General features: G+C 53.6%; 1 protein-coding gene across 1 annotated transcript in view; it reads right to left on the reverse strand.

Annotated features, from left to right (window-relative positions):
• The window catches only part of LOC135186543 (unconventional myosin-X-like), a 111,998-nt gene that overhangs the window by 68,214 nt on the left and 21,621 nt on the right, over positions 1–22,163 (reverse strand). Inside the window, exons 3-13 of the mRNA XM_064164333.1 lie at positions 21,128–21,286; positions 17,046–17,233; positions 16,235–16,369; positions 12,121–12,245; positions 11,024–11,037; positions 10,297–10,381; positions 8,196–8,299; positions 7,034–7,163; positions 5,632–5,750; positions 2,134–2,280; positions 1,496–1,596 (exon numbers count right to left, since the gene is read on the reverse strand). Coding sequence (XP_064020403.1) covers positions 1,496–1,596; positions 2,134–2,280; positions 5,632–5,750; positions 7,034–7,163; positions 8,196–8,299; positions 10,297–10,381; positions 11,024–11,037; positions 12,121–12,245; positions 16,235–16,369; positions 17,046–17,233; positions 21,128–21,286 — 1,307 coding nt within the window. The remainder of the gene's footprint in view (positions 1–1,495; positions 1,597–2,133; positions 2,281–5,631; positions 5,751–7,033; positions 7,164–8,195; positions 8,300–10,296; positions 10,382–11,023; positions 11,038–12,120; positions 12,246–16,234; positions 16,370–17,045; positions 17,234–21,127; positions 21,287–22,163) is intronic.

Genomic DNA, 22,163 nt, shown 5'->3' on the forward strand with positions numbered 1-22,163 from the left:
CCTGAAGGGAGGCTGTAGCCAGGTGGGGTTGGGCTCTGCTGCCAGACAAGCAGCAACAGAACAAGGGGACACAGTCTCACAGTATCACAGTATCATCAGGGTTGGAAGAGACCTCACAGATCATCAAGTCCAACCCTTTACCACAGAGCTCAAGGCCAGACCATGGCACCAAGTGCCACGTCCAGTCCTGCCTTGAAGTGCCCCAGGGACGGCGACTCCACCACCTCCCCGGGCAGCCCATTCCAGTGTCCAATGACTCTCTCAGGGAAGAACTTTCTCCTCACCTCAAGCCTAAATCTCCCCTGGCACAGCCTGAGGCTGTGTCCTCTTGTTCTGGCGCTGGCCACCTGAGAGAAGAGAGCAACCTCCTCCTGGCCACAACCTCCCCTCAGGTAGTTGTAGACAGCAATAAGGTCTCAAGCTGTCCCAGGGGAGGGTCAGACTGGATGTTAGGAGGAAGTTGTTGGCAGAGAGAGTGATTGGCACTGGAATGGGCTGCCCAGGGAGGTGGTGGAGTTGCCATCCCTGGAGGTGTTGAAGCCAAGCCTGTCTGGGGCACTTAGTGCCATGGTCTGGTTGATTGGGCAGGGCTGGGTGCTAGGTTGGGCTGGCTGAGCTTGGAGGTCTCTTCCAACCTGCTTGATTCTATGATTCTATAATTCATTCTACAACAACTACCTGAGGTAGTTGCTCTTGAGGTTACCACTGCCTTAAGTAAATCATTACTGACGTCAGCAATAAGGCCAGTGACCATGTGTTCCAACAGTGTGTGATGCATTGGGTGTTCCCTGCCCCCCCACACTTTGGATATCACCCAGACTAGCCTCAGCCAGCTCTGGAGATAGGAATGAAGCTGACATTTACAGCTTAGCACAAGATCCAAGCAGATAGTCACAGTGTACACAGAAATAGACAAGGTAAAAGGCAATACAGAAACACAACAGCCCCCCCAGACACCTGAGTCCCCAGGAGGGGCTCCCAACCACCCATCCACCTTCTCCCACCCCTCTCAACCTGACCCCAGTCCCAAGGAAGAAAGGAGGTTCAGCCAGGGGGGTTAGGAAGCAAAATGGATTAATCAGAGAGGCTAGAGAGAGAAATGCAGCTCAGAGCTCCCAAGCATGTTTGAAGTGTTGTTCTTATCCATCTCAGCAAGCCCATGAGTGCAGCAGACATCACCCTGTGTCCCCTTCACAGCCTCTGACCTAATCCATCTCACCAAAACCTTCGAGCTGGCTTCAAACTAGCACACAGCATGAGCCCAAAGCATTCCCACGCAGCCAAGAGACAGATGGCAATCTGGACTTCCCAAAAGCTACCAGGGAGAGAGCTTTTGCTCAGAGACAAGAGACCTGTGCTGGCAAAGCACTCAGAAACACAGCCACTGCCCCACAGCGCAGCAACCTCTCCTGCCCCAGCGGCACAAAGCAGGAATGATGTCCCCCATGCCAGCAGCCCTGAAGGCAGGTGGAGCCCAGCTCTCTCTGTGTGTCACCTGTTGTACTCCAGCTGCTCCAAGGAGAAGATGTGCTTGTTGAAATACTCCTGGAGTTTCTCGTTTGCATAGTTGATATTAAACTGCTCAAAGCGATTCACCTGTAAGGGGAAACAGACGTAGTAAAGCTTCACAGTCTGCAACACAAACCCTGTGAGGAGAGGCTGAGGGAGCTGGGGGTGTGCAGCCTGCAGCAGAGGAGGCTCAGGGCAGAGCTCATTGCTGTCTGCAGCTCCCTGAAGGGAGGCTGTAGCCAGGTGGGGTTGGGCTCTGCTGCCAGGGAAGCAGCAACAGAAGAAGGGGACACAGCCTGAAGCTGTGCCAGGGGAGGTCTAGGCTGGATGTTAGGAGGAAGTTGTTGGCAGAGAGAGTGATTGGCATTGGAATGGGCTGCCCAGGGAGGTGGTGGAGTTGCCATCCCTGGAGGTGTTGAAGCAAAGCCTGGCTGAGGCACTTAGTGCCATGGTCTGGTTGATTGGCCAGGGCTGGGTGCTAGGTTGGACTGGCTGAGCTTGGAGCTCTCTTCCAACCTGCCTGATTCTATGATTTTAAACAGGGTAGAAACCAACCACAATTCCTTCCTGCGTGCACAGACATCTCCACAAGTAACCCACCCCACAACAAAGAACAATCCAGACCTGAAAGTTCTCGAAGCCAAAGATATCCAGGATGCCCACAGACTTGAAGTTTTCCTTGCCTTTGATCTTCGTATTGATCTTGCTAATAAGCCACGAAAAACACTGGGAATAGAGTGCCATAGAGAGGGAATCCCTGGAGTCAGCTGCCTGTTAAATGCAGAGAGCAAAAACACTGAGTCACAGGGAGAACAGAAGGCATTAAGAGGGACCACAAATCTCTATGGGGCTTCAGGTTCCTCCACTCCTCTTCAGAGCACTCAGGAAGAAAGAGACCTTGGGGTGCTGGTAGAGAGAAGCTGAAGATGAGGCAGCAGTGTGCCCAGGTGGGCAGCAGAGCCAATGGCATCCTGGGCTGGCTCAGGAGCAGTGTGGGCAGCAGGACAAGGGAGGTTCTTGTGCCACTGTGCTCAGCACTGCTCAGGCCACTCCTTGAGTGCTGTGTCCAGTTCTGGGCTCCTCAATTCAAGAGAGATGTTGAGGTGCTGGAAGGTGTAGAGAGAAGGGCAGCAAGGCTGGGGAGGGGCCTGGAGCAGAGCCCTGTGAGGAGAGGCTGAGGGAGCTGGGGGTGTGCAGCCTGCAGCAGAGGAGGCTCAGGGCAGAGCTCATTGCTGTCCGCAGGTACCTGAAGGGAGGCTGTAGCCAGGTGGGGTTTGATGAGGCTGTGTGCAGCCTGCTCTAGGGTAGGGTGTCCCTGGCCATGGCAGGGGGTTGGAACTGGCTGCTCCTTGTGGTCCCTTCCAACCCTGCCTGATTTTGTGATTCCAAGATCCTCCTTTTCACTCCAACCTCACTGAGTTTCTCCTCCTTTCCCGTCCTGGGTAGTGTCTCCTCTCCAGCAGCCCAAGGCCAGGGGCACACAACAACCTCACTTCTCCCCAGAAGAGAACATTTCCAAGCATGGCCTTGTCTATTTCTTTGCTCCATCAGATGATCTATCATGTCAGTGGGGATGGAGAAAGTCCTTGAGGCCATGGCTCTGTAGTATCTCTGGCTACAACAGCAAGTTGGGGTAATTTTCCAGGAGCAGGAGCTCCCCATCCAGCTGGAAGCAAAGCTGCCTTCCCCACGATCCAGCTCCAGTGAGACTTTGAAAGGCTCCTTTCATCCTCTCAGCTGTGCCTGCCTGCAGGCCAGTTCATCTATTCAGTCCCCTGAAATGTCAAAGCTCAGCTGGGTAAAGAGCCCATTACACACCCAGCCATCCCTGGCAGCTCTACCACTGCAGCTCTATCACTGGGGATAGCTGGGTGCAGAGCTTACGTGGGCACAGCCTCCACAGGACCAGTGCAAGAAGCTTGCCTGCTTAAGGCAGAGTAAGGACCAGCTACAAGAATTTTCTTGCCACCTCAGGACTTCACTGGACTGCAAGCACTAAGTGTGGGGTGCAACAGGCTCAAACACCAGGAACAGCTGTCAGGGAAAGCTCTGTTCAGGGAGACTCCTGTAAAGCCTACAAGTGTGCACCATTCCTCTGGGCTGTATGGAGTCTCTCTGCATTATCTCCCAGGTGACCTTCTTGTCTGGAGCCTCGGGGACAAGAGGGATGTGGAGATGCTGGAGAGTGTCCAGAGCAGGGCCAGGAGGATGCTCAGAGGCTGCAGCAGCTCTGCTGTGAGCACAGACTGAAAGAGTTGGGGCTGTGCAGGCTGCAGAAGAGGAGGCTCTCAGGGGACCTTCTGGTGGCCTCCCAATATCTGAAGTGGGCTACAAAAAATGCTGGGGAGGGACTTTTGAGGCTGACAGAGAGTGCCAGGAGTGGGGGGAATGGAGCAAAGCTGGAGGTGGGGAGAGTGAGACTGGAGGTGAGGAGGAAGTTGTTGAGCAGGAGAGTGGTGAGAGGCTGGAATGGGTTGCCCAGGGAGGTGGTTGAGGCCCCATGGCTGGAGGTGTTTGAGGCCAGGCTGGCTGAGGCTGTGTGCAGCCTGCACTAGGGTAGGGTGTCCCTGGCCATGGCAGGGGGGTTGGAACTGGATGATCCTTGTGGTCCCTTCCAGCCCTGACTGATTCTATGATTCTATCTTCCAGAGCAGCTTGGGAGCTCTGCAAGGTAAAACCATGTGCTTGTGCAACTACCAAAGCCTCCCTCACACCTTCTGCATGACACAAGCATAACCAACTCCTAGTCAGTGTAGGTGACTCCAAACCAGCATTGTGCATTGCCATTTGCAAGCAAACTCACCTGTGCAGCCTGAAAAACACAGTCAATAGAGGGACCTGGACTACTACTAAGGGCAAAATACTTGAGGACACAGCTGAGCACCCACGAGGTGCAACAGGGAGCCCTAAACTTGAATGGATGATACAAGAGGGAGGTAGGGCCTGGAAATGCAGAAGTGCCCATCTCTCCAGCCTGTCCAGGTCCCTCTGGATGGATCCCTGCCTTCTAGCAACCAGCAGGGGGAAGGCCTAGGCTGGATGTTAGGAGGAAGTTGTTGGCAGAGAGAGTGATTGGCATTGGAATGGGCTGCCCAGGGAGGTGGTGGAGTTGCCATCCCTGGAGGTGTTGAAGCAAAGCCTGGATGAGGCACTTAGTGCCATGGTCTGGTTGATTGGCTAGGGCTGGGTGCTAGGTTGAACTGGATGAGCTTGGAGATCTCTTCCAACCTGGTTGGTTCTATGCTTCTATAAGTGGTGGGCATGGATGGGCACAGGTGGGCCTGGGGAAAAGATGGTGGGTCTGGGGAGAAGATAGGAATGACAGAGAGGAAAAAGATGGGACTGAAGCAGAAGCTGAGAGCACACAAGGCTGTGCTTGTGGATTAGAAGGGTGAGAGTGGCTCAGGCCTTGGAAGAGGCTGCCCAGGAGCTGGTGGAATCCCCATCCCTGGGGACGTTTCAGAAGCACATAGATGGTCTGGGTGACTGGACAGGGCTGGGTGCTAGGTTGGACTGGCTGAGCTTGGAGGTCTCTTCCAACCTGGTTGATTCTATGATTCTATAGATATGGTGCTTCAGGATGTAGTTTCATGGTGATGGGAGTTGGGTTAGGGGTGGACTGGATGATCTTAAAGGTCTTTTCCAGCCTTCCTGACTTTAATGACTCCATGCTTCTGCATCATGCTCTTCCTGCTCTCCTGTGCTGTGCCCTTCACGCTGCGCAGTGGCGTCTCTCGCATCGTGCCCCTCTTCTTCTACCCCTTTTTCTTCTTGGAGAGGCAAGGGTGGGCTTGGGGAGGAGATGGTGGATTTGAGGAGAAAGTGTTGGGACTGGGGAGAGGGCTTGTATTGGGCATGGGTGGGAATGGAGAAAAGATCTGGGGAGCCCATGGGAATGACACAGAGGATGAAGCTGGGGATGAAGCAGAAGAGCACAACACACAAGGGTGGCATTGGAAAGAAGAAGTGTGAGAGAGTGTTGAGGCTTTGCAGGAGGTTGCCCAGAGAAGTGGGGAAGTCACCATGCCTGGAGGAGCTGAAGGAGCACGTGGATGTTGCACTTGAGGCTCCAGTTTAGTGTGGATGAAGTGGCAGGAGCGTAGCATAGAGTGGGACACTTACCTGTTCCACAGTGAGAGGGGAGCTGATTTCTTCCCCGCGCAGAATCATCGACCTCTGCGTCAGAACTTCAGAAAGCTGAAAGGCATCCAAACCCAGGAGGTCACTGGCAGTGTTCAGCACTGGAACACAGGAGCACACACTTTGTTCTCTAAAGGAAAGAGGTCACTGGCAGTGTTCAGCACTGGAACACAGGAGCACACACTTTGTTCTCTAAAGGAAAGAGGTCACTGGCAGTGCTCAGCACTGGAACAGAGGAGCACACACTTTGTTCTCTAAAGGAAAGAGGTCACTGGCAGTGCTCAGCACTGGAACAGAGGAGCACACACTTTGTTCTCTAAAGGAAAGAGGTCACTGGCAGTGCTCAGCACTGGAACAGAGGAGCACACACTTTGTTCTCTAAAGGAAAGAGGTCACTGGCAGTGCTCAGCACTGGAACAGAGGAGCACACACTTTGTTCTCTAAAGGAAAGAGGTCACTGGCAGTGCTCAGCACTGGAACAGAGGAGCACACACTTTGTTCTCTAAAGGAAAGAGGTCACTGGCAGTGCTCAGCACTGGAACAGAGGAGCACACACTTTGTTCTCCTGCATGGATCCCTGTCACTCATGGGGATCCACATCCTGCAGGCCAGTGAGGAAATCCCAGGGACTTCCACAAGGCAAGTGACTAAGCCCCAGCACAAAACACACTCTTCTTTGCTACGGCCTCTGCATATCAAAAGCTGTAAGCTCCCACAGCCAGCCTGAGGCAGGGCCAGCAGCTGTTATGGGCCACAGACACTCCTGTGTAAGCCAGCTCCTCTGCTGGCAACAGGAAGAGCAAAGCACTGTGTAAAGCTCAGCACCAGCAAAGCAGTTATTGAACGAGAAAATGTGTTCCTAAAGCCTCAAAAGGGCAGCCTGAGCGTTGGGTTTCTAAACTTATATGCCAGGAGGAGAGGCAATTAACTTAAAACTTGAAGCACTTGCAGTAGAGATTTATTGCCTCTGTTTAGACTCTCTTTACCAAACCAGCTCAGACAGGATAAGTGCAACAGAGTGCCCAACAGCAGCTGCCTCCAAGAAAGATGAGATAAAGTCTGCAGCAGGCTAGTTTTATCTCAGACTCCTCCCTCTTCCTATTTCTTCCTGCTCTTTCAAGGCACAAGAGAGACTAAAAGGCTGTGGGCTCAGTCTGAGTGTGTCCAGGAGAACAAATGGATTAGAGAGCCCAGGCAAATCATACCAGTGGCTCTGGAGCCAGGCATCCTGTGGCAGTGCTTTTGCAGAGTTAAACTGCAAGGAAATTGCTGGCAAAATCACCACAGAGCAGCACAGGAGAGGGACAAAGGATGATGGAGTGAGCTTCCTCTGAGGCTTTATGGGGCTCTGCATGGTCCATCAAGATGTTAGGGTCCTGCTTACCTGCTTTTGTTGTAACTTGTGCCCCGCCAGCAGTCATGAATTCAATGTTCCCCAAGTGAAGTGTGCCAGAAAGAAGTTTGAAGATGTCTCTGATTTCTTCAGTGCTGAAGTCCACCACCTTCATGGCAGTCTGTGCAAAACCACACAGCCAAGGTTGGATGCATGTACAGCTGCATGCACAGTGCAGTGCAACCACCACCCTCCCGCACAGCCCATATCAGATGTGTTCAGAAAGACAGAGCCATGAATCAAAGTGAAACATGGGTTTGATGGGTGGACCACCAGGTGGACAAAGCACTGGCTTGAGGGCTGCACCCAAAGAGTGGCTGTCAATGGCTCCATGGCCAAGTGACAAGCAGAGTCCCTCTGGGATCAGTCCTGGGACCAGTCTGGTTCAACATCTTTGTTGGAGGGCCAAGCAGAGCCTGGGCTGCAGCAGCAGAAGTGTGGCCAGCAGGGCCAGGGAGGGGATTCTGCCCCTCTACTGTACCCTGCTGAGACCCCACCTGGAGTACTGCATCCAGTTCTGGAGCCCCTGGGACAAGAGGGATGTGGAGATGCTGGAGAGTGTCCAGAGCAGGGCCAGGAGGATGCTCAGAGGGCTGCAGCAGCTCTGCTGTGAGCACAGACTGAAAGAGTTGGGGCTGTGCAGGCTGGAGAAGAGGAGGCTCCCAGGTGACCTTCTGGTGGCCTTCCAGGATCTGAAGGGGGCTACAAAAAAGCTGGGGAGGGACTTTTTAGGCTGTCAGGGAGTGACAGGGCTGGGAGGGAATGGAGCAAAGCTGGAGGTGGGGAGAGTCAGAGTGGCTGTGAGGAGGAAGTTGTTGAGCATGAGAGTGGTGAGAGGCTGGAATGGGTTGCCCAGGGAGGTGGTTGAGGCCCCATGGCTGGAGGTGTTTGAGGCCAGGCTGGCTGAGGCTGTGTGCAGCCTGCTCTAGGGTAGGGTGTCCCTGGGCATGGCAGAGGGGGTTGGAACTGGCTGCTCCTTGTGGTCCCTTCCAACCCTGCCTGATTCTCTGATTCTATAAAGCTGAGTTTCAGACTCATTGAATACCAACTTTTGGCTTAGGGCAAATGAATTCTGCCTGTGAGACCCAGACTGTGCAGCATGGTACACTCATGGCCTTGTTCTCAAAAGTTCAGGAGTTAGGACAGGACTCACCATGACCTTACTGAACATCTCTGTGTCGTTCAGGTTCTGATCAGTCACACAACCAGACTGGTTCAAGTAGCGATAAGTCTCTGGCTCGGAGAGGGAGAGGCTCTCTGCAGCAGGGGACAAAGAGGCAAGGAAGAGAAAGAGAATTTATTCAGCAGTCAGCCTTGTCACACTGCTTTCCACAGGGACAGAGTTCCTCTGAGCAGATTCCACATCCCTCAGCAGCCACACCTAGGCAGTGAATGTGCTGAGGAAGGCAACGAGGAGGCTGTGTGGCAACAAAGCTTGCAGATGGTATGCAAAATGCTTTGTAACAGCCAAATCCCAAGCTGCAGAGGTGTGAAGAAGACTGCACTACTGAATCGACCCAGGAAAGCAAACAAACAAACAACAAAAGCCCAGAAGATTAAATTCAGTCTCAGAACTTAACTATGCATATACAGTAATGACTTCTAAACTGGGTATCACCACCTGAGAGAAAGCTCAGGCAATCACAGCAAGATCTCTGACAATGCCATCTCAGTGCTGATGCCATCTCAGTGCTGAGCAGCAGGCAAAAACTTCCCTCAGTTTTAGAAGGAGCAAAGAACTAAGGCAGAAGGAGTACAGAACTAAGGCAGAAGGAGCACAGAACTAAGGCAGAAGGTGCACAGAACCAAGGCAGAAGGAGCACAGAACTAAGGCAGAAGGAGCACAGAACTAAGGCAGAAGGAGCACAGAACCAAGGCAGAAGGAGCACAGAACCAAGGCAGAAGGAGCACAGAACCAAGGCAGAAGGAGCACAGAACCAAGGCAGAAGGAGCACAGAACCAAGGCAGAAGGAGCACAGAACCAAGCCAGGAGGAACACAGAACTAAAGCAGAAGCAACACAGAGCTAAACTCTAAACCAGAAGGAACACAGAGCTAAACTCTAAACCAGGAGGAACACAGAGCTAAACTCTAAACCAGGAGGAACACAGAGCTAAACTCTAAACCAGAACTAGGTGCTGCACTGCAAAGGGGATTGCTTCCACAGCTGGCAGCTGCTGCTTTCTCCACATGCCCTCTGCCAGCCCCACTTTTCCTGTCCCTCTGTACAAAGCTGTCTGGTCTAATTCTTATCACTACTATTAGCTAAACTGAAGGTTTGTGTAGAAGTATGTTAGTCCAACCTCTGAACTCCCTGAACAGCTTCCATCAGCATCTAAATCAAGGATCCTTACCCTTCCTTTCCCTTCAGCCAGCTTCATTACTTCATCACTTTGCAGACACTTTACCTTCCAGCCCAGAATGCCTGAAGTGTTTACTCTCATATGGCATTTCTGCCACAGAGTCACAGAATCAAGCAGGTTGGAAGAGACCTCCAAGGTCATCCAATCCAACCTAGCACCCAGCCCTGTCCAATCAACAAATCATCCTCACCCTCCTTCTTTCTTTCAACTCCCCCTTCTCTTTCTCATGAAATCACCACATGGCCTTCAGGAAAAGCTTAAATATGAAGTATCTGAAATATCTACTCTGCTCTGCTGAGACCCCACCTGGAGTACTGCATCCAGCTCTGCAGCCCCCATTACAAGAGGGACGTGGAGATGCTGGAGTGTGTCCAGAGCAGGGCCAGGAGGATGCTCAGAGGCTGCAGCAGCTCTGCTGTGAGCACAGACTGAAAGAGTTGGGGCTGTGCAGGCTGGAGCAGAGGAGGCTCCCAGGTGACCTTCTGGTGGCCTTCCAGGATCTGAAGGGGGCTACAAAAAAGCTGGGGAGGGACTTTTGAGGCTGTCAGGGAGTGCCAGGACTGGGAGGGAATGGAGCAAAGCTGGAGGTGGGGAGAGTCAGAGTGGCTGTGAGGAGGAAGTTGTTGAGCAGGAGAGTGGTGAGAGGCTGGCATGGGTTGCCCAGGGAGGTGGTTGAGGCCCCATGGCTGGAGGTGTTTGAGGCCAGGCTGGCTGAGGCTGTGTGCAGCCTGCTCTAGGGTAGGGTGTCCCTGGGCATGGCAGGGGGGTTGGAACTGGCTGCTCCTTGTGGTCCCTTCCAGCCCTGCCTGACTCTATGACTCTTTCCATGCTCTCCACCTGCTCCCATGCTGGGCTGCAAAGATGACTGAGCCAGCCCAGAAAATGCACTTACCTTTCTGCTCCCCGCTCACACCAGCTAGCAAAGCATAGAAGATGTGGTAGTTCCTCTCTCCAGGGTTCTGGTGCACCACTCTGTTCTGAAACAAAGAACACAGGAGTAGCCAGCAGAGAAGACATCACACTTGTGGCTGCAAAGGCAAAGAGAGGACCAGGACACAGGCAAATCTCCAGGGCCAATGCACAGGAGAGGCCTCTTCCAGTTTGGCTATTGTGTGGTGTAACTAAGCTCTGCATAGAGACCTTTCCAGGTGTGGCTGTGCAAGTGAGCACACACAGGCTTCTCTGAGCAAACCCAGAGCATGTGTGCATGGCCAAACTGAACCCTGGCAGCTCTAACCCTGCTCCTCAGGCCAAAGCAAGCTACATCAGAGCAGAGATGTCCCTTAAGGATTTGTACCCCCCCCCCATATTCCTCCCCATGGAACTGAGCTCCCAGGCACTTGTCCTTTCTCCCTTTCCTCTTGGTGAACTACTTCTTCTTGGGAGTTTCTCTGTAATGCACAGAGTTTATCAAAGGCAGGTGAACAGCTGCTGAGAGATAAAGAACAAACATCGCTCCTGCACCATCCTCTTCCTCAGCTGGGACAGCTGCAGTAGTAGTAACACCTGAAGAGCTAACAATGCCAGTGTGCTGCAGTGGTGGCAGCATCCAGGAGGTCTGGCACTGCAGCACTGTACTATGAGAGGGTCACCCAGCAGCCAGCAGAGTTGGTACCTACCTTCTCCAGTAAATCTGAGCAGCATGTCAAGGAGAAAGCATTCAAATGACATACACACAGGTCCCTTTGACCACCAACAAAGAACCTGCCAGACACCTTAAGATGAACCCTCTGACAACCAAGAAATCATTCAACAACTGTTGCTTTGGAAAGTGGACTAAGAGCAGCCCCAAACATCATCTTGGTTCTTCTTCCCTACTCCTCATCCAAGAAAGTATGATATGATGAGGCAGCAGTGTGCCCAGGTGGGCAGCAGAGCCAATGGCATCCTGGGCTGGCTCAGGAGCAGTGTGGGCAGCAGGACAAGGGAGGTGCTTCTGCCCCTGTGCTCAGCACTGCTCAGGCCACCCCTTGAGTGCTGTGTCCAGGTCTGGGCTCCTCCATTGCAGAGAGATGTTGAGGTGCTGGAAGGTGTCCAGAGAAGGGCAGCAAGGCTGGGGAGGGGCCTGGAGCAGAGCCCTGTGAGGAGAGGCTGAGGGAGCTGGGGGTGGCAGCCTGCAGCAGAGGAGGCTCAGGGCAGAGCTCATTGCTGTCTACAACTACCTGAAGGGAGGATGTAGCCAGGTGGGGTTGGGCTCGGCTGTCAGGCAAGTAGCAACAGAACAAGGGGACACAGCCTCAAGTTGTGCCAGGGGAGGTCTAGGCTGGATGTTAGGAGGAAGTTGTTGTCAGAGAGAGTGATTGGCATTGGAATGGGCTGCCCAGGGAGGTGGTGGAGTTGCTGTCCCTGGAGGTGTTGCAGCCAAGCCTGGCTGGGGCACTTAGTGCCATGGTCTGGTTGCTTGGGCAGGGCTGGGTGCTAGGTTGGACTGGATGATCTTGGAGGTCTCTTCCAATCTGCTTGATTCTGATTCTCTGATCTTCCAGGCAGCAAATTCTAGAGATTTAAGTAATTAGCACCATGCAAGCCCAAGTCCCTGCCTTAGGTTGTACCCAGACAGAAGGTTTCCAAGGTCAGGTGCTCAAGAGCCACAAAACAAACATTTCTTCCCACTTTAAGCACCAAATTTGGCCACAGTTACAAAACTGCCTTTGAGAAATTGTGATGAGGCATTTCCTCAGTCCATCCCTTCCTGGTCCACTGGAGAAAAGGATACAGTCAGTTACTTGGCCTCCCTGGATGTGTCCATGTTGAGAGAAGTGGAGCTGGATGAACTTGCCAAAGCGGCTGGAGTTGTTGTTATAAACTGTCTTGGCATTTCCAAAGGCCTCCAGAATGGGGCTGCAGGAAGAAGGCAAAGAAGGCAAGATTGTTGATGAGACACCACTGAAACAAAGCCATGGTCACAGCCTTTGGCCATCAGAGAATCGTAGAATCAGGCAGGGTTGGAAGGGACCACAAGGAGCAGCCAGTTCCAACCCCCCTGCCATGCCCAGGGACACCCTACCCTAGAGCAGGCTGCACACAGCCTCAGCCAGCCTGGCCTCAAACACCTCCAGCCATGGGGCCTCAACCACCTCCCTGGGCAACCCATTCCAGCTCTCACCACTCTCATGCTCAACAACTTCCTCCTCACAGCCACTCTGACTCTCCCCACCTCCAGCTTTGCTCCATTCCCTCCCAGTCCTGGCACTCCCTCACAGCCTAAAAAGTCCCTCCCCAGCTTTATTGTAGCCCCCTTCAGATCCTGGAAGGCCACCAGAAGGTCACCTGGGAGCCTCCTCTGCTCCAGCCTGCACAGCCCCAACTCTTTCAGTCTGTGCTCACAGCAGAGCTGCTGCAGCCTCTGAGCATCCTCCTGGCCCTGCTCTGGACACTCTCCAGCATCTCCACATCCCTCTTGTAATGGGGGCTGCAGAGCTGGATGCAGGACTCCATCTCTCCAGCATGCACTGCCACTTGGGATTAATTTGTTACAGCACCAGGCTGGACAAGCAAGAAGGACTGAAGGGCAAGGAAGGATGGCAAGGGCAATTTAACACACTGCTAGATAAACTTTAAACCACTGGGGTTGGAGCTAATTAAATCAGTCCCCAGTCAGCATGGGCAGCTGGTGTTCGTGCTGTCAAGGGCATAACCCCACTGGTGTGCCTTCAGGGCATGGAAGGTGGCAAAACCCCAGCCAGGTTGTGTGCTTGAACACAGCAGCAGCCCACAAGATGGGCTTGTCTTTCTGTCAGGTATTTCAGGAGCATCAGACACGGAGGGCAAACACTGTAGCTTCACACCACATCTTTTGGTTCTGCTTCTTCCTTTGAAAGAAGACAGGGGTGAGCCACCTCTTGCAACTAGAGGCTAACATGTCCAAACTAACATACAAAGGCAGCACTGGACTGATTGGTTTGGCACTGTCACAGAAACACACAAGCCATTGCTGCTTCAGAGCTTGCTTAGGTTGATGCGAGCCACAGGGCTGCCAAGCAGGTGAACTACACACACTGTAGGCTGGAAAACTTCATTCTAAGCAAGCTGCATCACCCATTTCATTAAAAAAGAAGACTGAGGGGGAAAAAAGTGTCTCAAACTTCAGAGAGGTGATCAGATGAAGAATTCTGCCTCCCAGTCACCGTCCTGTCTTCAGGGGGTTCAAGCAATATGGAAGATGGAGAGTTGAAAAGGCAGCCTGGCTTCTGCCCCACAGAAGAGCACTAGGGAAAAGCCTAAACAGTCATTCACACTCACACAGGGAATCCAGAGGTGAAATATTCCTCTTGTGTAGGTTTAGCCCATGCTAAACAATCTGAGCATTAGAGAGGCAGGGAGTCATTGGGATGCTGCCAGAGCAGCCTCTGTACGTATCTGTTGGAGGGTAGCAGAGCCCTGCAGAGGGACCTGGCCAGGCTGGATGGGTGGGCAGAGGCCAGTGGGGTGAGACTGAACAAGGCCAAGTGCAGGGTTCTGTACTTTGGCCACAACAACCCCAAGAAGCACTACAGGCTGGGCACAGAGTGGCTGAGAGCAGCCAGGCAGAGGGAGCTGGGGATGCTGGCAGAGAGGAGCTGAAGAGGAGGCAGCAGTGTGCCCAGGTGGGCAGCAGAGCCAATGGCATCCTGGGCTGGCTCAGGAGCAGTGTGGGCATCAGGACAAGGGAGGTTCTTCTGCCCCTGTGCTCAGCACTGCTCAGGCCACCCCTTGAGTGCTGTGTCCAGTTCTGGGCTCCTGAATTCAAGAGAGATGTTGAGGTGGTGGAAGGTGTTTGGAGAAGGGCAGCAAGGCTGGGGAGGGACCTGGAGCAGAGCCCTGTGAGGAGAGGCTGAGGGAGCTGGGGGGGTGCAGCCTGCAGAAGAGGAGGCTCCTGGCAGAGCTCATTGCTGTCTGCAGCTGCCTGCAGGGAGGCTGTAGCCAGGTGGGGTTGGGCTCTGCTGCCAGAGCTAGGGGACACAGCCTCAAGTTGTGCCAAGGGAGGTTCAGGATGGATGTGAGGAAGAAGTTGTTGGCAGAGAGAGTGATTGGCATTGGAATGGGCTGCCCAGGGAGGTGGTGGAGTCGCTGTCCCTGGAGGTGCCTGGCTGGGGCACTTAGTGCCATGGTCTGGTTGATTGGGCAGGGCTGGGTGCTAGGTTGGGCTGGCTGAGCTTGGAGGTCTCTTCCAAGCTGGCTGAATCTATGACTTTCAGAAGGAAAACAGACCAAGTGTCAGGGGAGCTCTCAGAGGTGCCTTTCTGAGGAGCACAGCAGTATCAGTGCTGGCACACGCAGGTCACAGCAAGCTGGCAGTGCCCTGCTCGCACTGCTGTCTGACAGCGCAGCTCTGGGTACGAGCTAGGGTGAAAATCAGCCAGAAGCTAAGCAGAGGAGGGCCAATGGCAGAGCAAATGAAGCTGAACTGCAAACATATGAGGTAGACTTGTTGGGAGCAGCTGCAGCAGCAGCTTCTGACTCCTGGACAGGACTTCAGCTTCTCCTCCTGAAGGAGAAGGTAACAAATCCAATTCTCCTGCACTCGTAGCACAGTAGGTCAGAAAGCACTCAGAGATGCACACGAAACAGGTTGTAAGTGTTCACTGCACCTCACAGCTGAGGGAACTTGCAGGCTCAGGAATCCCCTATCTACCCTTGCAAGCTTGCTGGACCCCAGTCAAGTCACCACTTAACTGCTAAGTGGGCTTGAGCCTTCTAAGCCGCTTGCCTTAAAGTGGATTTTGTAGATCTTGAGTTGTGACTGTGTCACACTTAAGAGCTTCTTCCTGTTTGCAGATGTCTCTGGCAAAACCTGCACCTCTGCAGAGGATAAACCATCCCACATTGCTCTCCCCAGCACCAGGTCTCAAGGCAGCAACCCTTCTGCTCAACGCTTCTCTGCTTGTAAGGATGCTAAAGTCTGCAATGCTCTTGCGTCTGCCACGTTAGACACTGCATGTCTGCAGCTCCCTGCAGGGAGGCTGTAGCCAGGTGGGGTTGGGCTCTACTGCCAGGCAAGCAGCAACACAACAAGAGGACACAGTCTCAAGTTGTGCCAGGGGAGGTCTAGGCTGGATGTTAGGAGGAAGTTGTCAGAGAGAGTGATTGGCATTGGAATGGGCTGCCCAGGGAGGTGGTGGAGTGGCTGTGGCTGGAGGTGTTGAAGCCAAGCCTGGCTGGGGCACTTAGTGCCATGGTCTGGTTGGTTGGGCAGAGCTGGGGGATAGGTTGGGATGGATGATCTGTTGCTGCTTGCCTAGGAAACCAACCCCACCTGGCTACAGCCTCCCTGCAGGCAGTTGTAGACAGCAATGAGCTCTGCCCTGAGCCTCCTCTGCTGCAGGCTGCACACCCCCAGCTCCCTCAGCCTCTCCTCACAGGGCTCTGCTCCAGGACCCTCCCCAGCCTTGCTGCCCTTCTCTGGACACCTTCCAGCACCTCAACATCTCTCTGCAATGGAGGAGACCAGAACTGGACACAGCAGTCAAGGGGTGGCCTGAGCAGTGCTGAGCACAGGGGCAGAAGAAGCTCTCTTGTCCTGCTGCCCACACTGCTCCTGAGCCAGCCCAGGATGCCATTGGCTCTGCTGCCCACCTGGGCACACTGCTGCCTCATATCAGTTACTACCTTTGCCTCACTCCTAACAGGCATCCTGCACTGCTGTTAGAAAGATGCTTTGTTCATCAATGAGCAGCTGGGAGAGCAGGCAGCTTGAGGTGTCCTGGTGAGGCCACAACCTCCACATTTCCCTGACAGGACACAGTTCAGCTGCATCATCCTCACTGCCCAGGCTTGGCTCCATGCACAGCCCAGCTGCCCAGAAGGCAGTGCCTCTGCAGGCCAGTCAGTGCCTGTGAGGGTGGCCATACCTGCTTTCCAGGATGGCTTCTTCCACATGAGTGCTCTTCTCAGACACAGGTGCCCCAAGGGAGGTCTGGCTCATAGCTGACAGAAACTTGAGCAGCAACTTGGTGCTCTCAGTCTTTCCAGCTCCACTCTCTCCACTGTTAAGAGAACACAAAAATATATGATTCATGAACTGAAAGAGTTAGGGCTGCTCAGGCTGGAGCAGAGGAAGCTCCCAGGTAACCTTCTGGTGGTTTTCCAGGATCTGACAGGGACCACAAAAAAGCTGGGGAGGGACTTTGGAGGCTGTCAGGGAGTGGCTGGAGTGGGGGGAATGGAGCAAAGCTGGAGGTGGGGAGAGTCAGAGTGGATGTGAGGAGGAAGTTGTTGAGCAGGAGAGTGGTGAGAGGCTGGAATGGGTTGCCCAGGGAGGTGGTTGAGGCCCCATGGCTGGAGGTGTTTGAGGCCAGGCTGGCTGAGGCTGTGTGCAGCCTGCTCTAGGGTAGGGTGTCCCTGGGCATGGCAGGGGGGTTGGAACTGGCTGCTCCTTGTGGTCCCTTTCAACCCTGCCTGATTCTGTGACCCTTGTGGTCCCTTCCAACCTGACTCTTTCCATGCTTCCATGCTATGGTTCTCAGCCAAGACAAACAGAGTTAATGACCACTGCCACCCACAGCAGCAAAGCGACCTCCAGCAATGAACCCGCGGCAACTCCGCTGCGGCAAGCAGGAACCAGGCAGAGGATGGGGAAGATGGTGTGGGTACTTAGGCAGGTGGCACTGCCAGCAAGGCAGGGAGTGCAGCCCAGGAGCAGCTGGCTCTGCCATTTCTGACCTGATGAGCACACACTGGCTGTCATGGCGCTTCCACAGGCAGCAGTAGCACTCGTTTGCAGTGGCGAAGATGTGGGGAGGCAGCTCACCCAGGCGGTGCTGCCTGTACAGCTCCATGGCATCCTCGCTGTACAGCCCAGGGATGGCTTTGTAGGGATTCACTGATGCCAAGATGGAACCAATGTTTGTCTATGGGGAGAAAACAGAACACAGCAAGGAAATAAAACTCCTGGGTGGGGGGGAAAAAGGACACACAACCAATGTGACAAAGGCAGAGCCTGAGATAAGGCATGGGGAGGGAAGGAAGCTCAAATAAGGAGGTTTGCCTGGAATTTGTCAAAGCCCAGGGCAGGGGCTAGAGGACAGGCTATGGATAAGGCAGTTTGAGCTCTGCTGCTTTACAACAAAACATTCTTAGCCTGTTGCCTCTGCTAAAAGAAGCTTACATGATTTACAAACATAGTCACCAGAGAATCAGAGAAACAGCCAGGTTGAAAGAGAGCTCCAACCTCATCCAGCCCAACCTAGCACCCAGCCCTGGCCAGTCAACCAGACCATAGCACTAAGTGCCCCAGCCAGGCTTGGTTTCAACACCTCCAGCCACAGTGACTCCACCACCTCCCTGGGCAGCCCATTCCAGTGCCAATCACTCTCTCTGACAACAACTTCCTCCTAACATCCAGCCTAGACCTCCCCTAGCACAACTTGAGACTGTGTCCCCTTCTTCTGTTGCTGCTTGCCTGGCAGCAGAGCCCAACCCCACCTGGCTACAGCCTCCCTGCAGGGAGCTGTAGGCAGCAATGAGCTCTGTCCTGAGCCTCCTCTGCTGCAGGCTGCACACCCCCAGCTCCCTCAGCATCTCCTCACAGGGCTGTGCTCCAGGCCCCTCCCCAGCCTTGCTGCCCTTCCCTGGACACCTTCCAGCACCTCAACATCTCTCTTGAATTGAGGAGCTGAGACTGTCAGAATTCCTGTAACACATTAATTATGCCTACCACACCAGTGTAGATATAGCAACTCTGAAGAGAGAAACTTGGGGGTGCTGCTGCAGGAGAAGCTCAACAGGAGCCAGCAGTGTGCACTTGCAGCCCAGAAAGCCAAGCAGAGCCTGGGCTGCAGCAGCAGAAGTGTGGCCAGCAGGGCCAGGGAGGTGATTCTCCCCCTCTGCTCCACTCTGCTGAGACCCCAACTGGAGGACTGCATCCAGCTCTGGAGCCCCCATTGCAAGAGGGCTGTGGAGATGCTGGAGAGTGTCCAGAGCAGGGCCAGGAGGATGCTCAGAGGCTGCAGCAGCTCTGCTGTGAGCACAGACTGAAAGAGTTGGGGCTGTGCAGGCTGGAGCAGAGGAGGCTCCCAGGTGACATTCTGGTGGCCTTCCAGGATCTGAAGGGGGCTACAGAAAAGCTGGGGAGGGACTTTTGAGGCTGTCAGGGAGTGCCAGGACTGGGGGGAATGGAGCAAAGCTGGAGGTGGGGAGAGTGAGAGTGGAGGTGAGGAGGAAGTTGTTGAGCAGGAGAGTGGTGAGAGGCTGGAATGGGTTGCCCAGGGAGGTGGTTGAGGCCCCATGGCTGGAGGTGTTTGAGGCCAGGCTGGCTGAGGCTGTGTGCAGCCTGCTCTAGGGTAGGGTGTCCCTGGGCATGGCAGGGGGGTTGGAACTGGCTGCTCCTTGTGGTCCCTTCCAACCCTGACTGATTCTACGATCCTATACTGCTACCTGCACTCCCTGACCAAAACCAATCCCCTTCTGGAGCTCATGGTAGGATGCCTCCAGCAATATAGCTCAGTGCTGCCCTTTTTTACTGCAGCTGTTTGCATCTCACTCTCACTTTTCCATGCTTTCATCAATCACTTTACTGTTGCTTATTATTTTTAACACTAGTTAGAACTACTCAAGGTTACTCCTTCCTTCAGGTGACTTTCTTACCCAAGAAAACAACATTGCTTCTTACCTCTTTCTGATCTCTCTTATTTCCTTCCAGATATTTTCAGCCCTGACAGGAATAACTCCTCTCAGCTCAGTTTCACCTGCAACCTTAGCCTACAGGTTCCACTTGTGCAGCCTGTTGAGGATGGCAATGAAGGAACTCAAGCCCTGTAACGTTTGTGCCATTCACAGATCACTGCAAGTCATTAGGTGGCACTAAAGCTGCTGCTTTCAATCTCTGCTTAAATGAAAACTACATGCAGCTGGGCAATGGCAAAGCCTAGAGCAGAGCACCTGCAATACCAACGTCTGCACTGCAGCAATGCAAACCAGCATCTCGTGTGCTTTGGTGGCTTCCCAGTCAGACATGCCGCAGCCATGGATCTGGATGCCACCCCACTCAAGGAAGGGCTTTTGATGCTTCACTGAGGGGTTCTTCCCACTGCTGAGCATGTGGGAAGCAGCAAGGCAGAGAGGGAGCTGGGAGTGCTGGCAGAGAGAAGCTGAAGAGGAGGCAGCAGTGCCCAGGTGAGCTCCCCTGGCACAACTTAAGACTGTGTCCCCTTGTTCTGTTGCTGCTTGCCTGGCAGCAGAGCCCAACCCCACCTGGCTACAGCCTCCCTGCAGGGACTTGTAGATAGTAATGAGCTCTGCCCTGAGCCTCCTCTGCTGCAGGCTGCACACCCCCAGCTCCTTCAGCCTCTCCTCACAGGGCTGTGCTCCAGGACCCTCCCCAGCCTTGATGTCCTTCTCTCAACACCTTCCAGCACCTCAACATCTCTCTGCAATGGAGGAGCCCAGAACTGGACACAGCACTCAAGGGGTGGCCTGAGCAGTGCTGAGTACAGAGGCAGAAGAACCTCCCTTGTCCTGCTGCCCACACTGCTCCTCAGCCAGCCCAGGATGCCATTGGCTCTGCTGCCCACCTGGGCACTGCTGCCTCCTCTTCAGCTCCTCTCTCCCAGCACCCCCAGCTCCCTCTCTGCCTGGCTGCTCTCAGCCCCTCTGTCCCCAGCCTGTAGTGCTGCTTGGGATTGTTGTGGCCAAAGTATAGAACCCTGCACTTGTCCTTGTTCAATCTCACCCCATTGCCTCTGCCCACCCATCCAGCCTGGCCATGTTCCTCTGCAGGGCTCTGCTACCCTCCAATAAATCCACACCTGCTCCTAGCTTGGTGTGATCTGGAAGCTGGAGTGCTGGGCTGGCAGCATACTCTTCTGAGACCTGGACAAGGGAGATATGTTGCAGAGACTGCCCTGCCTGGCTTTGCTCTTGCCTTGCCTGCCCATGCTATGTGCACCCAGAGTGTTTCAGATTATGACAGGAAGAACAATGTACATCTCCCTGTTGCACAGCAACTGTTACCATGGCAACCAAACCATATGCACCTGTACTCCAGGAAATGATCAATAAAGTGACCCCATTTCTGAGCCAGCTCCTACACTGGGATGCAGAGGTGACTTCAAATTGAGTTTCTGGCTGCTGTGGACTCACTTCCCTGCTTATCAGTGCAGCTTTCTGATCTGTGACAGTGCTCACTCTTTTTGTGTGTACACACTCTTTTGATGGCCTTAGTCCTTGGTGCTCTTTCTGACCTCTGTTTGAGTTGTGCTGAGTGTTTGTGCAACTTTTTTGCCCATTTGGGTCTCTTCCTCCCATTTCCCCTTCGTCACACGTTGAAACACGAGGCAGGATTCTCTCCCTTTTCATTCTGTGCCTGGCATCAGAAATGCCACAAGAGCAGCACTGTGATAGTGTCAAAGCAGCCATTACCTACTTATCCTTCTCTTGTTCAGCAGGAGTTCTGTGCCTTTGCTATGCATATTAAAGTTTAAATATGATGTCACTTCTTCCTGTGCAGAGGGCATTGGAATGGGCTGCCCAGGGAGGTGGTGGAGTGGCCATGGCTGGAGGTGTTGAAGCCAAGCCTGGCTGGGGCACTTAGTGCCACGGTCTGGTTGGTTGGCCAGGGCTGGGTGCTAGGTTGGGCTGGCTGAGCTTGGAGGTCTCTTCCAACCTGCTTGATTCTGTGATTCTATGCACATGAAACAATGCTTAGGAAACAATGCTGAAGTCTGTATCTAATATGCACAATGGTAGCCATGAAGCTCAACAGCAATCCTTAGCCAGGCAGGACGTGGCCCAGCCTGAGCACTTACATAGATGTTACCCTGTTGGTAGCGCTGGTGCAGGTTAAGCAGGATGGCAGCTTCGTGCAGATCTCCCAGCATGGACATGTCTTCTACCCCATCAATACTGGTCTGGTGCATTGGCAAGACCTTTTCTCTGGATAGGGAGGCCTTGGGGTACTGGAATACCTGGAAGAATGGGGAGAAGGACAAATAAGCTCAGGACACCTGGGCATGCAGTCTGATTTCCTCCCAGGAACATGCCCATTATCCACAGCTTTACAGCTCAGCACTGGAAAAGGAAATGAATTTGGCACCACACAGACCTGCTCCCTCTTTTTGTAATCCTTCTTCTGTTCCTGCCCATTTGATCTCTCTGTCTAGAAACCACACAGCATGCTCCCTTCTTTTGCTTGTGCTAATCTCTTACCTTCACTACTGACAGGGACAGATCAGCGCAAGCTTACTGGATTTTGACCCAAATCCCCCTAGCAGGAGCACAGCAGCAGGCTCCAGCTGCCCCAGGCTGGAGAGATATTGCTCACTGCACTCCTGCCTGTGAACAGTGATGACAGCTGCTCCCTAGAGACCAGGTACACAGAAACACAGGTGGGACTTTGTCTCTGCGTGTGGGGAGGTGGAGGCATTCCAGGTTTTGCCCTGCACTCTTCATAGGAGCAGCCAGAGAGTGTCTGGGAAAGGTTTCTGCCAAGAGCAAAGGAAAGCAAGGCAGATAAGATGCCAAATAAAGTACTGACATCCTGTGCAGATGCTGGCATGTGTGTGCATGATGCAGCTCTCAAAGTGTTTGTTCAGTGACAGCTACCAAGCTCCACCACTGCCCTGGGAAGCACCCACTTCTCCCCCTAAGCAGTTGTACTCTCACCTCAACTGCTGCATCCTTCCTCCTGCTACAGCTTCCACCTCCTCAACAACCCAGCTATCCAGGTCATCTTCTTCAGCCCTTTTCAATGCAGCTGAAGTTCTCTGACTGTTGCACTCCACCACAGCCACATCCCAGTCCTCTCTTCCTCCTTCTCAAGCACGATGCTGGCATTTTGCAAGC

This window comes from Pogoniulus pusillus, chromosome 2, assembly GCF_015220805.1.
Source record: "Pogoniulus pusillus isolate bPogPus1 chromosome 2, bPogPus1.pri, whole genome shotgun sequence".
Classification (NCBI taxonomy): domain Eukaryota; kingdom Metazoa; phylum Chordata; class Aves; order Piciformes; family Lybiidae; genus Pogoniulus; species Pogoniulus pusillus.